This window comes from Protomyctophum parallelum (genome assembly GCF_964188405.1).
Source record: "Protomyctophum parallelum genome assembly, chromosome: 4".
Taxonomy (NCBI): domain Eukaryota; kingdom Metazoa; phylum Chordata; class Actinopteri; order Myctophiformes; family Myctophidae; genus Protomyctophum; species Protomyctophum parallelum.
Window position 1 is genome coordinate 40,555,024 of NC_139700.1, and position 16,907 is coordinate 40,571,930.

At 45.6% G+C, this 16,907-nt stretch overlaps 1 protein-coding gene across 26 annotated transcripts in view; it reads left to right on the forward strand.

The window, feature by feature from the left end:
- mical3a (microtubule associated monooxygenase, calponin and LIM domain containing 3a) overlaps positions 1 to 16,907 on the forward strand; it is a 139,164-nt gene that overhangs the window by 106,405 nt on the left and 15,852 nt on the right. For 20 of the 26 annotated variants that reach the window (XM_083763523.1, XM_083763531.1, XM_083763532.1 and 17 more), the window contains 12 exons: positions 239 to 540; positions 2,257 to 2,352; positions 3,113 to 3,277; positions 3,842 to 3,895; positions 5,323 to 5,397; positions 7,246 to 7,356; positions 7,462 to 7,544; positions 7,641 to 9,241; positions 9,675 to 10,417; positions 11,003 to 11,100; positions 14,321 to 14,371; positions 16,071 to 16,178. In XM_083763523.1, coding sequence (XP_083619649.1) covers positions 239 to 540; positions 2,257 to 2,352; positions 3,113 to 3,277; positions 3,842 to 3,895; positions 5,323 to 5,397; positions 7,246 to 7,356; positions 7,462 to 7,544; positions 7,641 to 9,241; positions 9,675 to 10,417; positions 11,003 to 11,100; positions 14,321 to 14,371; positions 16,071 to 16,178 — 3,487 coding nt within the window. The remainder of the gene's footprint in view (positions 1 to 238; positions 541 to 2,256; positions 2,353 to 3,112; positions 3,278 to 3,841; positions 3,896 to 5,322; positions 5,398 to 7,245; positions 7,357 to 7,461; positions 7,545 to 7,640; positions 9,242 to 9,674; positions 10,418 to 11,002; positions 11,101 to 14,320; positions 14,372 to 16,070; positions 16,179 to 16,907) is intronic. The other 6 variants (XM_083763536.1, XM_083763518.1, XM_083763530.1 and 3 more) reach the window with 3 other exon arrangements.

Here is a 16,907-nt window from a genome sequence, read left to right on the forward strand (position 1 = left end):
CTCGGCATCAAGGGTTGGATTGGGGGGGTCAGATCAGTTGACATCCTGACGTAATTATTATGATTGTCACCATTATTTTGGGGGAGTGAAAAGCAATACTTGTCACCATTATTTCGGGGGAGTGAAAAGCAATAATTTTATTCCACATTATTGCCTTTTTTATTATTTATTTTCATAAAAAATCTGATCTACTGTATATATCCTTTAACGCTTCCTTCCAAATACTCGTCCACTGTAGCTCTGATTCCGACATGGAGGAGGAGGACGAGGAGGAGGAGCAGGGATACGAGCTGGGCGAGGCCGACGACGACGAGCAGGACCAGGAGGAAGAGGAGGAGGAGGTGGTGCCGCTGCCCCTGAGTCCGTCGGAGTTGGCCAACCTCACCTGGAAGGAGGCGGTGGAGCTCCACACCAATGAGGAGCGCGGGCACAACGAGGGGGAAGGCGAGGAGGCTCGGGCAGAGACCGCCAGCAGAGACGGGGATGTGGATGAAGAGGAGGAGGAGGAGGAAGAAGAGGAGGAGGAGGAGGAGAGCGATGGTAAATTAGTTTTTTCCGTCATTGGTACATAAATGACAGAGTGTTGGCGTTCTTTGTCTCATTATGGGAACTAGGAAGGCAGCATGTTTTAGAGCCAGACCGATGCCAGACTGTGGCGTCCCGATGCCAATTTAGGAGAGTCGTAGACCACCAATAAGGCTCTGTGCTTACCTGTTCCCCCGGGTAGGTGGCATCATGGTAGGGTTTCCTGCTCCGGTTCAGTGTCTTATAAGCTCTTCTTGATTGACTCTGTAGCTTTTAACTGCAAACGTAAGAAGCTGCCATGTGTTTCCGGTTCAAATCTACTGCCAGGGTAATCAGACAAAGATATGTACCGTATGCACACCTTCTGGATACCTGGGACTGCAGTTATGCACAGAGACTAGTACCGGTCAATTGTCTGGGGTTGTCATGTCCTCATTTATGTGCATTTAAGCTCTGTATACATTCAATCTGTTAAATCATCATTTGAACATTTTGGACACCATCATAGCAATAATATGAATATGATAAACCCATTAAATACGTAGGATAGGTATACTCGTCATGATTAGTTAATTTTGCGCCATGCGACACTCAACCACACTGGCTCCTGTTTTAGGCCGCGTCTTTGAAGGCTTTTTTCTCAGAAACTAAATCGCTTTCCTTTAGCATTCAAGATGGAAGCCTAAAACGGAAGCGCATCACAGTGGAATGGCCAGAAATCCCTGGCACCCAAGCGCCATACCAGCTTTGTCCTCGCCCAGCATTGTGTTAATACCTTCACTTCCACATGCCTTCTAACACAGTTGTTATGTGTGTAGTGTTTTATGAATTCCTTCTCTTAACTACTTTAGGACACTACAGTGTTTATAGGACACTACCGTAATTATATTAGTGCATTTTTGTTTAGGCAAATATTATTGCAAAGATAAAAACATGAATGAACAGTTCAAATAGAAGTCCCACAAGACATGTTGTGTGATTTGTCTCACTATGGAAGTATTTTTTAGGGCATCTAATTTCAGTCTGAAAGCCCTACAGACTAAATCACTAAACTTTAGGGCATATCAATATGGCCGCATGTAGTCCCGGGTTTCCAGAAGGTGGCAGATCGGTTGCTTGTTATGTTTAACATACGGCAATGTGTGGATTAAAGTTCTCAGTCGCCACGACTAATTTCAGTCATTTGGATGGTCTTTTATGGAAGCATGTTGCACAGGGAAAATAGCTCCCATTGCGTCTTAGATGGGCTATGTTCAGGTATTGTTAGAGTTGAAGCGCAAACTAGCAATAATATGTCCAGAAGCCTGGGATATTTCATAAAATCAATCTGTGTTTTTTCTTCACCTGTTTGGTTCATATCTACTATCAAGCCATTCAAATGAAGCTGTGAGAAACTGAGCTGGAACAGGAAGCGTGTATGCCACCTTTTGGTTAAACTCGGGACTGAGCCCATTGATAATTCTCTCATTGTGTTCTCCATCCAGTGTTCATTGTAGTCTTTATCAGTGGTGCGTTTACAACTCCACATCCCCATTTTTTTTAAATTATAATCTGTTTCACCTGTGGTGCTGTTTGTTTTCACACATTGTACTGCTCATCTTCTTACCTTTCTCCTCCGCCTCACCAAAACCTCTCTGTTCCTCTGCCCCTCCTTCCATGTCTTGCCTGTCGTTTGTCTGTCTGTGTGTGTGCTTGGGTTATTATTGGGGCTTTGTCTCCCCCCTCTGGCAGAGGGGGAGTACTGCCCTTGGGAGAGGGAGCTCCAGTCTGGCCTTTGGCTGGAGAAGCACCTTGCACATGACGAAGAGGCCGTGGGTACATTTAAAGGTAGCGGCTCCGACTGTGGATGCGTTTGCAGTAACATGATGATGTGGAGACTTCTCATTAGTAATAATGCCTGGTTTTCTTGTTCTGTAGGCCTTCCCCCCCCAAGAGTCTTTTGTTTGTTTTTGGGCAATTTGTATTTTATTTATTTACTGTAAGGGCTTTGAGAGGAAAACAATCTTGTGTTTTGTTGTGTGTGTTTTTTGTGTGTGTGTTTTGCCTTTCAAAGGTTTTTAATTATGTTTTAATACCCTGCTGATTTTAATGCTTAACATTTTGTGTTTTTGTCCAATACTTTGCTCTTAACCACTAATCTATTGAATGCCGTGTTATTGGCAGGCGTTTTGCTGTATGGTTTTGTGTTTTGAGGTTAAAGAGTTTACAGGCTGATGAGAATTGTGTGGCTTGGTGATTTTTTTTTGTTTTTGTTTTAATGATTTGACTTTTGTTGCAGTTCTAGTGCATGCAGCCTCCAGCAGCTCTCCTCTGATCTGTACCATCTCTGTCATGTTCTAATTGTCTCTGCCTTCTGTCTTTTATTCTCACCCTTTTTCTCACCCCTCCCCATCCCCATGCCACTGTCTTCATCTCTCTCTCTCTCTCTCTCTCTCTCTCTCTCTCTCTCTCCCTCTCTCTCTCTCGTACAACCTTGCCACGCCCCACCCCAACATAACATTATTATCGATGCCCCCCACCCAACCACCTGCCACGTATTGCCCAAACGACAAATCATAACACCACCCGGCCCCACCCCCTGGCATAGCCAGGAACCTTCAGATCCAACAGATCCTGCAGCCCGTGGACCCCCAGAGCCTCCCGTCGGTGGTGATCACAGCGATCACACAGGAGTGTGATGATGGCCGCACGGCCGCCCAGGACGGCCAGACGGCCTCCGTCTCCCAGCAGCTCACCCAGCCCTCCTCCACAGGTAACCCAGTGAGAAGAGCCCCTGCCCTGGGTCAAGGTGTCGCTGCATGGTGCGGGTCCCCCCAGTGCTGTGGCACTGGAGGGGTTAAAAACCAGGAGAGACTTTTGTTTTTACCAATGTGGCTGCTGCTGTTTGCCATGATTGTTTTGAACACAGAAGGACCAGCCTGCCCCTCCTCCACTCACTAACCCACCTGTTTTATGTCATAATCATCTGTTTTATGTCATAATCATCTGAAATTATTTTTGTGTTTGTTATGTGGCTTCCTTTTTTTTGTTATGTGGCTTCTTTTCCCCTGGAATGTCTAATTTTGTTTTCTTTGCCTTCTTGAAGTTGTGTCAGTTCAGTGTTGCTGCTGGCTCCTTGTGGGTGTGGAACAGGAATCCCAGCCAGTCGGCTCTCCCGGTGCACTGTTAACTCTCTTTGTTAATGTATTTTAATTTTTTCAGCTTTGTTCCTCTTTTGTGTTATGCTATGTTTGTGTCTTAATTAATTCCTTTGTCTTGACTTTCATTCCCTCGCCGATTCTCTCCCACAATCGTACCTTCCTGGTTTCGAACGTAGCCACCGCCCGACACGAGGCTGTGAGGGTCTGGTTGGAGTCCATGTCCTCTGGAGGTAGCTTTTAAAAATGCCACCGTGAGATCACCATCTCAGCCGAAATATCTCTTCTTGTCTATCTGCTGGCCTTTTTCCTGGCGCATGCAGACAAAAAACCCCAAAAAACCCACGCGAGACGAGTCGACTCACAAGCATGCACTCTGTAACACCGCTAGGCCACGGGGGCGCAGATATACATCTGCATTTCACTTTTTCCTGACTCAAACTAGAGCTGGGTGATATGACTTCAAATCAATATCACTCAACTCAAACTTTATATATATTACGACCAAAGGTCTACCTTTTTTGCACGACACCAAACTATAATTCTGATTCAACAGACTAGTCGATTTAGTCAATTAAACAAAACTATTAGACCTTTTTTGTGGGTTGATTCGTTATACAAGGGGGAGACATTTTATATATCTATATATATATAAATTACACGCCACACACACAGTCACACACACGCGCGCGCACACACACACACACACAACACTCCTACCACCATCTACATGAGCAAGATTATATCTGTTATTGGTAACTTCTAAATGTAGTTTTTTTATACATATATTTTGGGTTAAGATAATCTGAGTGATTTAGTACAATAACAACTCAACCCGTAAGTTTGTGAAAACCGTAACCATTACATTAAAATGTCTATTTTAATTCCAGTGCACTCAGCAGTGCCAGTATTGAAGCTGTCTAAAGTGTTTTAAAAGCTCCAGCTACATTAAGGTCAAAATAGAATATAATCAAATCAAATCCTTATGTTTCAACCCTTGAACATTGCAGCATGGTTTGTGGGTAAAAAACAACAACAATGTCTTCTGTTGATCAGAAACATTAGATACTTCTTTCACCTTTTTTACTCGTCTGTTCTCACAGAGGGGATGCCGTCCCCTTGTTTGTCTGGTGAACGTCTTTAAATCCTTGACTGTGCGGCCTCCTGACGCAAATGCCAACCGTTTGCTGCTACCGTCATGGCTAAGTGCATGTTGCGTCTAACCACCACTAATGCTGTTTTATACTCCTTCCATTGTTCATATCTTTTGACAGAAAATACTTGTTTACAACTGCATTGTAATGTATTATTCCTGACATATTTCTTTGCTAGAGGTTTTCCCTTTGAGCTTTCTTCATGGAAATTAGATGAATTGGTAGAACATATTTTAAACGACTTTTCCATGTCCATTCATCTTGAGCATAATATTATGTGCCTCACATTACAAAGTGATCATCAAGATAGTTTGTTTTTTGTTTAGTTCAGTCTTGCCTCCTCTCCTCATTGATTAACCTTGAAGTCAGAAACCTCACATGGGACGTTCAGATAAGGCCATTGCTGTCAATTAGTTAAACCTTTATTTTGCTATGTTATCTATTGAGAGCTACTGCTCAGGGATCATCACAATGAATGACTTGTTGCTGTTCCTGTGTGACTCCAGTACCCTGTGAGGAGAACCACCTGGAGGCAGAGGCAGATGGACCCGATGTGGAGCCTGGTACAGAGATGGATCAGGGTAGGTCACTTCAGGAACTGTATCAGTTAACTCTGTGGTTCTCAAACTTTTTCATGTCAAGGACCCCCCAAGTTGATATGCATTGGAGGGGTCCGCAGCCCCATCTGAAAATGTTTTGTGCCAGGGACCCCCCCCCCCATAAGAGAAGAGAGAGATTAATTTGAACCCATTTAGACCTGGAAAGCTTTTACTTTGTTGCAGCGTGGCACAAAGTGACCCGCTCTGAGCTTGTAGACCTGCTATTTTTGAATAGCGAATGTATAAATCGACAAAGTGGTTAAAATGACTGTGATGCTATTTAAACTACTTTTGCTGGTAGTCCTGGAACACCCTCAAGGACCCCTGGGGGTCCTCAGACCCCACTTTGAGAACCACTAAGTCAACTTTAATATACATACATGATGGGGAAATATTATTTGCAACAGAATAATAAAAAAGAGTAAAGGGCATGTTCACACCAAGCATTTTACTGTAACTACATTTTTTTACATACAAATTTTGTGTTACTCACTCACCCCCTGAATCCAGTGATAGATTTGTTCTTAATATTAACAGAGGATTATGAATAGCAAAAGCTAGCTGGTAGGCTACAGTAGAGCTGGCATTACCTCGGGTAACCTCCTAATCTCGCTGTAATTCATAATTATCAATAATCTATTTCATGCGACTTTCATCACCACAGAGGCAGCTCTCTCTGTCTGTCTCTCGCTCTCTGAATCAGTGTATGGGCTCTAGTGGGGTGTGTGTGTGGTGTGTGTTTGGTGTTTTTGAACAGTATTGTTGTGGACACTCAATACTCACACTCAATACAGAATACACACAATGATCGTCATCATTATCGTGCATACATTTCAAGCTTCTTTATTTTGTTTCGACGTGTCGTGTTGCCGTCCTGTACATAAGGGTACAATTTACTTTCTTTGGCCCCTGGACTTTGCACTGTAGCAGCAATATATCAACATGATAAATGTCAATAGTGATAGGAATCAAACAAATGGAAGAGGAAAGAAAAATGAAGGACAGGCATCTACTACCTTTCTTTGTCAATTTAGGGAGTCTAAGGAATGCAGGCTATTTGCATCACTGGTGATCATAGCCTTTATTTCAAGTACAGTTGAGGAGGGGCAGGCCATCATTTTCAATGTAGCCGAGATACAGCACAATCATCAACAGAAATTACATTCACATACGAGGATATGAGAACCAAAATAGTAAATGGTGCATTTACGTATCTAGCGCCTTTATCCAAGACGCTTTACATAGATTGTGCAATACATTCACCCATTCACACGCACATTCATACACCGATGGCGGCAGAAACCATGCAAGGCAACAACCAGCACATCAGGAGCAATTAGGGGTTCAGTGTCTTGCTCAAGGACACTTCGACACTAGCCTCGGAAACCCAGACGTTTTTATTTCCAGGGAGGAAAAGTCTGGGTCCGAGTCCACTTCAATTCGGCATAGAGTAGTGCAAACGTCGATCACTCTCTGCTGATTTCGGATTGTCTGCATCTTTGTTAAATTGACGCACACACGCACACATGTACACACACACACACACACACACACACTCCTCTCTCTCTGTCGCTCTAATTAATCAGTCTCATGTCGCACAGCTGTGTCTAGGTTCTCCCGGCGGATCCGGCCGGGAGCTGCCTATGCCATAGAAAGCATAGGTGGACCCCAGGCTACTTCGACACTTACTCTGGGGGAGCCCGGGTTCGAACTGGCAACCTTGCGGTTACCATCCAGCTACTCTACCCCTGATCCACCGCCAATATGCTGTATTATACAGACATATCCACACCATTTACACAATAATAACAACATTCTTGTTTATTCCAGATGACATTCCTTCAGATGCAGAAGCTGAGGCTCTGTTGCACCCGTCAGAACACATTGAAGCACTCCCTGAAGACGAGCACTTCAAAAGTCTGGGGATGGCTTCCGTTCTTAGTAAGAGACGATAAACCTTTTCAAAATACAGCCACATTTCCAGAACAAGCTTGTGAATAAGGTTGAGTGAAAGCTCGTTCAAAATATTTCTCTCGTTTTCTTCAGTACCAAGAGCCGTCAGCCCTTTGCAGAAGGAAGATGATGTTCTCCTCTCCCCGGTCAAACCGTCTCCACAGCCTGAGACGCCGGTAAGAGAGCATCCCAGTTTATTCAGCAGCAGGTATATCGTCGATTTGTTTTGTTGGGAGTCTTATTTATTTGATTCATGCTGTTTTATCTTCCAGGTGACTCAAACAACTTCTCCTGCCTTGGCAAAATCACCTGGCCAGGGCTTTTTCACTGAACCTTTTGTAGCGGAGGAACTACAACCTGAGAAGACAAATCTTGATCTGTCTCCAAATGCCAATACTCCACAGAGTGTCTCCCCTGCTCCTCCCACTATCCTCTTCCCGGTCCATTCTCCCATTCCGGACGCTGCCTGCACGCGCTCTAAGACCCCCATCAGCTCCCCGGTCCGAACGACCACCATCATTTCCCCAGTCCGAACAACCCCCATCATTTCCCCTGTCAGAACGACCCCCATCAGCTCCCCTGTCAGAACGAGCCCCATCAGCTCCCCTGTCCGAACGAGCCCCGTCAGCTCCCCAGTCCGAACGAGCCCCGTCAGCTCCCCGGTCAGAACGACCCCTGTCAGCTCCCCGATCCGAACGACCCCTGTCAGCTCCCCAGTCCGAACGCCAGTCGCGTCTCCGATCCGCTCCCAGCCTCTCCGTTTACCAGAGACCTACACCCCCATATCTCCCGTCTACCCTCAGCGTTCCGTTTGCCCGCTCACGGGCAACCCCCTCGCCCCCATCTGCGCACAACCCTTGCCCTGCCACGAGCCTTCCTCCTCGCCCCTCAGCACGGACTCGCCCGTCAGGATTCAGCCCGTCCCCGCTGGCACTTCCACCCCCAAGGCCAAGTCGACGAGTAGCGCCCCGCTCGAGTCCTCAAAGTCCCTGGATTCCTCCTGTGAATCCCTGTCTAAAAAGTCTGACATCATAGAGGAGTTTTGGCAGAAGAGTGCCGAAATCCGTAAGAGTCTGGGTCTGACGCCTCTGGACCGCGGCAGTAAGATCCTGGAGAGCAGAGGGGATCCCACCCCGGACTCCTCCCCTAAGCCCAGCCCCAAGAACCTGGCGGAGGAGCTGAAGCCTCACTTCACCGGACGCTCGGTCATCCGCAGGCTCAACATCACCCTGGAGGGTCAGGTGATCACTCCCGTCGCTCCGTCGTCGGCGCAGCCCAAAACCAACGGCACCGATCGGAGGGCCCCGAGCAACGGCTCGGGCCCGGGGCTCAACGGCACGTCCACGACGTCCACAAGCCAGACGGTCAGCAGCGACATCTACAGCAACACATCCGACTCCACCATGCTCACCCCGCCCTCCAGCCCCCCGCCGCCCGTGCCCGCCAACCAGTCTCCGGCCGTGCTCCGACCGCAGCGGCACCAGGTGTCCTGGAGCAACGGCATGGAGAAGCCCTCGTCCGCCGCCGCCTCCGTGTCCCCCACCAGGGCCAAGTCGCCGGTGACGGTGGCAGCGTCGTCGTCGTCGGCGCCTGTAAAAGTGAAGACGCCCGTCCCCACACCCAGAACACAGCTGAGTCCCGTGAGCCCTGCTGCGCCCAAGCCCAAGCCGGCCCCTCGGGTGCTGACGCCGACCTCGCCGAAGACGCACGCCGATCCGGGATCACCACCTCCTCCTCCGGCGGAGGCGGCCGTCGTCGTCGTCGTCATGAGGGAGAAGAGGAGGCCCCGGCGGGAGGAGACCAGGAAGTCGTTCGTGGAGACGGTGGCGGAGATCCCGTTCGCCGACGACGTGGAAGACACCTACGACGAGCGGTAGGCCTTGTCAACAGTCACCTGATCACAATTATTTATTTGAGATTTTGAGGTGATCGCATTTGTTGTGCATAATCGTGTCACTATTTGGGGCAGTTCACGCAAAACCTTTCAGAAATGCCCTAAAAAAATAAATAATAATAATTAATATGAGAAAGAATAGGCCATAACTTTAAGCTTGTAGATCAACTATTTTTGCTAGCTGTGAAAATGTTTGAAAGTCTAAAATGTAGTTTTGGCCATAGTACATAACTTATTTTGATTATTGGTCATTGTCATTTATTTGTGTATTTCAGTAATAGGTTTTGTATATATGCAAGTTATTTGACATATCTGCTTCTGTATGTAATACATGTTTATTTGTAATGTTCACAACAATCGCTATTATTTGCACGATAACTAACCGTCAACTAACACTTCATGATGATGACAGACCTAACGAGCGGATGCCAGAGACCAGGGCGGTCACGTTCCGTAACCAACCCAGAAGGGAGGACAGACCTCCCCTCCACCTGGCCCTGGCCATGGAGAACGGCAAACCCAACATCCCCGCCAGCCCCACCTCTCCGCCCCAGAGGATGACGCAGTTCTCCCCAGAGGCCAAGGAGATCGCGGAAGAGCGGATGAGAGCCCGGGAGAAGTCCATCAAAAGCCAGGCCTTGAAAGACGCCATGGCCAAGCAGCTGAACAAAATGAAGGAGACCGACGTGGCCAAGGGCGCCTCGTCGTCTAAAGTGGCGTGGAACTTGAGCCCCTCCTCCGACGCCTCGGCGAAGAGCAAGAAGTCGGTGGGCTCGCCGAAGAGGTCGGCCATGAAAGCCCTGGAGTCCAAGAGGGCGGACACTCTGCCCGAACGCTTCTTCAGCAGCAACAAGAGTCTGGACAGTTCGGTCTGTTCGTCCGACGCCTCCTCGGGGGGTAAGAGCAAGAAGCGCAGCTCTCTCTTCTCGCCGCGGAAGAACAAGAAGGAGAAGAAAGCCAAGAACGAGAGCGGCCGGCTGTCGGGCACCGACGAGTCGCCGCCCAAGCACAAGTCGCTGTGGAAGGCTGTGTTCTCTGGGTACAAGAAGGACAAGAAGAAGAAGGACGACAAGTCGTGCCCCAGCACACCGTCGTCCAGCTCCACCACTCAGGATTCTGGGAAGAAGGTATCGTCGCCTCCTGGGAAATCGTCAGGTGAGACAGTCCATTCATTTTTAAATTGTGTGAATGTTCAATGCATAAAAGTGTGCGCACATAAGTTTCAAAAGGATGAAACACAATATAGCCCTGAGGCTTGTTTCCATTGGGGTCTTTTGATTTACATCAAAGAGAAAGGATTGCAGAGGATGATAATACAAAAGAATAGACAAAAAATATGAATATACTGTATATACTTTTTGCTTCATGAACACCATAACCCATTTTGGACTGAGGCCGATTCTAAAAACGTCTTCTACAGTTTTCTGAAAAACGTATACAATATATACAAATATTTATACAGCATAACTTTTTTGTAACTTTTTAATACTGTACATACTGTACAGAACCCCAAGATGGGTTCTCGTCCAGAAGGGAAGGGTTACAAAGAGGGGTTCCCGTCTATAATGGGATAAGCATGACAAACTTGAAACCATCATTTCTAGAACTTGACTAAGACTCTGCTGGATTATATACATATTTTTTATGCTCACAGTACTTGCTTGAGGTGCTGAATTGTACCAGAACATAACAGAGACACTGTATTGCTTTCCTTGGGGTTGGCTTGGCACACGTTAACAGACTTGAAGTCGCGGCGGAATCTGAGCTTCTCTGAAGACTCGGACCTGTCCTGTGATGACGTGCTGGAAAGATCATCTGAGAAGTCCAACAAGGCAGAGGTGAGTGATGACGGGAACAATTAGACTCATCATCTTTATTTTCTTCCCTAATAAAGTTGATTTTCCTTTGTTTTCTCCTACCCATGTAAAGCATCTTTGGGTATTTAGAAATGCTACTGTATATAAATGTGTCAGATATTATGATTATAATTTAGCAACTTTGAGTACTGAAAAGCGCTACATAAATTGTATGTATTATCATATCATTGGTGTGTGTGTGTCTCTGTACTCTGAACAGCTTCACTGTAGTCCTTTAGGCAGCTCAACAGTGCCACCCGGCATGTCCCGGCGGTGTTGCACCTGTCCGTACTGTAACATACAGTACATAGCTGTGCATTGTATCGGTAGGCACCACTCAAAAATAGCAGATCTACAAACTCACAATGTGTCTTGAGCTTGCAGATCGGCTATTCTCACTACCTTCGTGTGATAAAAGTAGGGTATTCATTTACAAAGATATATTAAAATTTGGGTAACGATGCATTATTAATGCATGATAAACCCGACTTTAATATACAGTCTTACCAAAAGTTTAAATATGGACATATGAGGATCTTGCCCGACACCAACGATATTCAACAGCTATTTATTTCTGTTGCTTCACAATTCATCTTTCCATTTATTTATTTTTTATTTTTCATAGCGCCACACGGACATCTTTGATCTAGTGTCAGGCATGCAGAAGGAAGCTATAAAGGAGGAGAAACTTGAAAAGGAGAGAAAGAGGGAGTTGAAGGAGAGAGAGAGGGCAAGAGAAAGGCAAAAAGAGAGAGTACGAGAAAGAGATGCTGATGGAGAGAGATATAAAGAAGGGGATGAGGTATTATGTGGTAGAGGTATTATGTGGTTAGAGGCATGGATGGTTTTGAATTTCAACTGGTGCAGAGGTGAAAAAGTGTCGACTCATGCGTTTTTGCTCAATTCGCTCTCTCTCTCTCTCTCATTGTGAACATGGATAGTTTCATTGTTCTGTAGATTACATTCAGCGCTGATTCAATTTCCCCCCAAAACTATGCATGATTACGGAATGAAACTAGGAATATTAATACAAGTCATTTTCCTTATGGCTTTCAACAACAAACCATTCACATTTAAAGGTCCAATTGCACCACTGTTCCAAAAAGTAGAAGTAAATTTTATTTTTTGGCATAACGGCATCTGCAATGCAACTTGCCTGGGAGACCTTTCTATTATGAATGGATTCAGGCATCTTCTAAGGGAAGGCTGTACGAAATTGTTACGCAAGTAGTTTAAATTATATAGTAGAAAGTTGGGGAACAAAACCAAGTGAGGCACACACATCTAAAAACCAGGTTTTGCGTCACACCGCTGCTGCTGCACCAAAACTATCAGATCTACAAGCTCTCGTCTTGTATATCTGATATTTTGGTGTCTAACTCGGGCTTAATCCTCTGTAGCTTGAGTCCCACTTCTGAGAATCCATTTGAATTCAAAAGCATTCTGTCCATATAGCTGCTGGTTGTACTTGTGTTTATGGAAGATTAGATTAATAGAGCTGTGGGGGCCAAAGGCATGCACTCATTATACAGTAGAATGTAAAATTCAATTCCACACGGAATCGTACAAAAGGTACACTAAAGTAATGATCAAGGCATTGTTTCGTTGCCGCCTTTGAATTCTGACTCGAGAATCGATGCCATTAATCTTGTGGAGGTGCAACAGTCGAAGGAAATGGAATTTCTGACATTTCCTGAGGCGATCCCACTATTGCAGCATGCCTTCGTGTGGTCCTGTGTGATGCAAGTAGAGCCGTGTTCTGTGGTGTGTCCATGTGCTGTGTTTGTAGCTGTAAACGTTCTGTGCGTGTGTCGATTCGTAGAGTTTAGCGGAGGACTTTGTAGATCAGTGGTTCTCGGATCTTTTCACAATCAAGGGCCCACTTGAAGATCGTTGAAAGTGTTTGTGGCCCACCCATGTGACCACAACCTAACATGGCTGCCGAATGGCATTTTCAGAGCATGTTTAATTGTTTATTTTAATGTAATGATCAATCGATTGTGTTAGGGCTTGGATCAATGGAACTAAGGTGGCAGTACAGCCACCTTAGTCATTTTCGTCGGCGCAAAGAAAATGAAAGCCTGGGGAAACGCATTGTCCGCTCTGGTCTAGAAGTGGTAAACCCTTCCGGGTGGGCGTCTCTCCAAATTATGTGACGTAGAGCTGCGCTAGGGGGGGAGAGGAGGGACCGGGGCTGATGGACAGATCGGTGAACCAATCAGGGCGTGCGCAAATCTCAGCCGCGACAAGCCCCTCTAGACAAGAAACCTAACACGTTAGCTCAGGCTACGGTGGCGGTATACTTTAAGGGCCCTACTGTATCATGTGTATCATGTATCCATATGCCTAAGCTTTATTAGGCGTGCTTTATTATTTAGAAAAAAACATTTTTAATGGTGTAAATAGCCATCAAATACATCAACGCGTTGTGAGCTTGTACATCATATATTTTCAGTATTTTAAAATTATATATTTTTTTAAGTCCCTATATATGTATCGGTATCAGAATGAAAACTCACTTTTTTATGCTTTTAAATATAATATTATAATTATATAAAGTATTTTGCCAGTTATTTGGGGGCCCACTTGCAATATCCTCATGGGCTGTTGTAGAGTTTAGCATTGGGTGATTAAGATAATAGATCTACAGTACTGTCCCTCTGGTGAACGTCTTTGTGAACAAATGTAATCTGTGTTCAACCTTAACATTTGTTAAAGCTACAATCCGTAAGTTTGTATGTACATTGTTTCCTCCTCCCAATTGAGAGAGGTAATTGCAACAAAAATACAACAAAAATGGCGTCACATCTAGTATCAAATCCAGTGCAGCCATTTTCTTCAGTATACATTTGTCAATGGAAGAGTAGCGAGACCACCTCGGCCTCCTAACTCTTGCAATACTGATTGGTTTAAACAATGTTATATTTATTCAAATAAGTCCTGGATTGTGGCTTTAAATTATGTTTGTTGTTTGGCTAATTTTATGTTTTACAAATTGCTGTACCACTTGCACTCTTGTCAAGGTGTTTTGTGCCTGGTGCTATGGGGCATTAACATTGCCTGTTTGATCACATGAGTAATTCAGTTGAATGATTTTTTTTTTAATACATAATCATCATTAACCCATTTTGATTATTTCATCTGTATCACGTTTGTTTTCCCCTCCTTGTTTTTGTTTTGTCTGACCCCCCTCCCCCCCAAGTCTGTTTATGTCCCTCACGCGCTGGCGTTCAAGAGATCGTACGCCTCAAAGGTAGTGTTTTCATCATCATGTCCCCCTTGATCACACACCCCTCGTCATCCTCTGTGCATGTGCCAGTGCACCGCCCTTTAACCCCCCTCCTCTCTCTCCCTCTCTCCGTCCATTTTGTTTGGGGTCACACACTGGCTCTGGGCACACCTAAGATTCCATGCGCGGACAGAAGAAGCTGTCTGTTTGCGTCATTTCCGTGTTTTTAGACAGCTGGTGGATGGAAATGAAGGCCAGATTCCCGGAAAAGCTTGCCCCAGCGGCGTTCCGCCGCGTGGGTGGAGCTTCATTTCCATCCGCCAGCTGTCTTAAAAACCCGGAAATGACGCAAAAGACAGCTTCCTTTGGCCGCGCATGGAAGTTCAAGTGTGCCCAGGCTGTCACTCAACCGTTCTGAACTAACTGGACCCTTTTTTTTTGTATGTTCTCTTCAATGCATGATGTCAGGTTCCAGTTACTGTATAACAGCGCCCCCCCACTCTGCTGGAGGTCCAATCCGCTCTACCACGGCTATAAAAAACGCTGCACTCCTCTTTGTTCTGGTCACTGTGATGCTGTTTACTGTACCTTCCCCACCTGTGATGGCAGGGGCTGTCCTTCCTTTTTGCACTGTACTGGTGCACACTGGTCTCGTTTTAACCACTAGAACCCTGGCATCCCTATTTTGGGGCAAATTCACAAACATTCCATGTGTTTTGAAAATTGTTTAAATTGTGCTGTAAGTTACATTTTTGTTGGCTAAAAGAAAATAGCTCTATTAGTGTTTGTCCAGTAAGGGGCGTCTGTCTCCCTGTCTCTCAAGCTCTTTAGTGAATAGCAAATAAATGCTCAGGTACAGTAGGTCAGCACGACTTTCAATACCAGTTTTGTCTGCCAATGTATAGCATCAATTCCAATTAAAGTTCTCACTCCTGATTGGATGAGATATAGGGAGAACAAACACTTGTAGCAATGATTGCAATGTGAATATAGAACAATTTAACACTTACTTGAACAGGAAAATATAATTTACAGCACCATTAAAAACGGTTTCATTTTAATATATTTCTTCTCTCCTAAAAAAATAGCAGAAATGGCAGATCTACAAGTTCACAACGAGTCGCGATGTGAAGTTATACTGTAGATCGGCTATTCACGCTATTCTATTTAGTACGACATGTATATACTGTAGGGCTTAAGTGGTTAATCTTCCTGTATCTATCGCTGTGGCACTGACCGTTCCAACTCCAGTGCTGCTATTGGATGACCTCTGAATGAATCCTGCTACATTCTCCTTTTCAGTACTATACTTCTTTTTCCTGCGTTTCCACCAGCTTTACTTTTTTTATTTTGACACGAATAAATGGGGACGATGAGTTCGATAACCTTGCTTACTTTATTGTGTTTGGCGAGACAAATTAAGAGCAGAGGCGCTGAACGCTGCAGTATTACAAAAGCCAGTTTCTATGTTTTGTGAGGTACATTAGATTAGACTCCTAAGTAGATTCCCTCTGAGGCCATTTGTCTTAAGATGTATTGTGATGTCAGTCTCCACTAGGCTTCTAAGTCCATGTTGTTCCTCAACTTGTAAAAAGAAAAACAAGGTGATTCAGAAGTTCCCTGCTTCCTCCGCTGGTTTCCTTGAAGGGCCCTGGGCGGCTCCGTGGAACGTGTGCGCAGTGCGTCCCTATACTAACCACTGTTTGTGTCGTTATAAAAACAGAAAACCTACACAGAGGAGGAGTTGAACGCCAAGTTGACCAGAAGGGTTCAGAAGGCGGCGCGCAGACAGGCCAAGCAGGAGGAGCTCAAGAGACTACATAGAGCACAGGTAAAAAAAACCTCATAACTACATGAAGCATAGCTGCTCTGTTCTGGGCATGTCATAATGGGCATGAACATTCTGAAAAGAAATAGGCAAACGTTCAGCGAAAATAGCAGATCTACGCTATTTTCGTGAGATTATATAGATTTGCTAGTTGTGTGAGCTTGTAGATCATAGATCATCTATTTTCGGTGAAGAGATTTGGTGTAGAGGCAAAACGTGAGGGAGCCACTAAAGAGTACACTAGAGTAGAGTACAGTCGAGGTACCCCCTGGGGACCCCCACACGGTAACTCTGTCATTTTTCGACGGCAGCCCGCTGGAACCGGGCCGGCACCCTGGCCGCGTTCTTGAACTTCCGGGGACCCCCACATGGAGTTGCACCACTCACTTCACACGGGTGTGATTTTTGAAGCTTACCTGTGAAAACCACTCCGGAGCCTCACTAAATGCAGCATTAGTCTGAGGAAGAAATACTATCCTGTCAGGTTGAGTTAATAGAAATCAAGTGCTCCCCCGTAACCTAGCCTCGGTACCAGGCTTTCATTTTTGTTGGTGCAAAAATTGAAAGCCTGGAGGAACGCATTGGCCGCTCTGGTCTAAAAGTGGGAGTCAACCCTTCCGGGTGGGCGTCGCTCCAAATGATGTGACGTAGCGCTGCACTAGGAGGGAGAGGAGGGGCCGGGGGTGACGGACAGATCGATGAGATCCAATCAGGGCGTGCGCAAATCTGAGC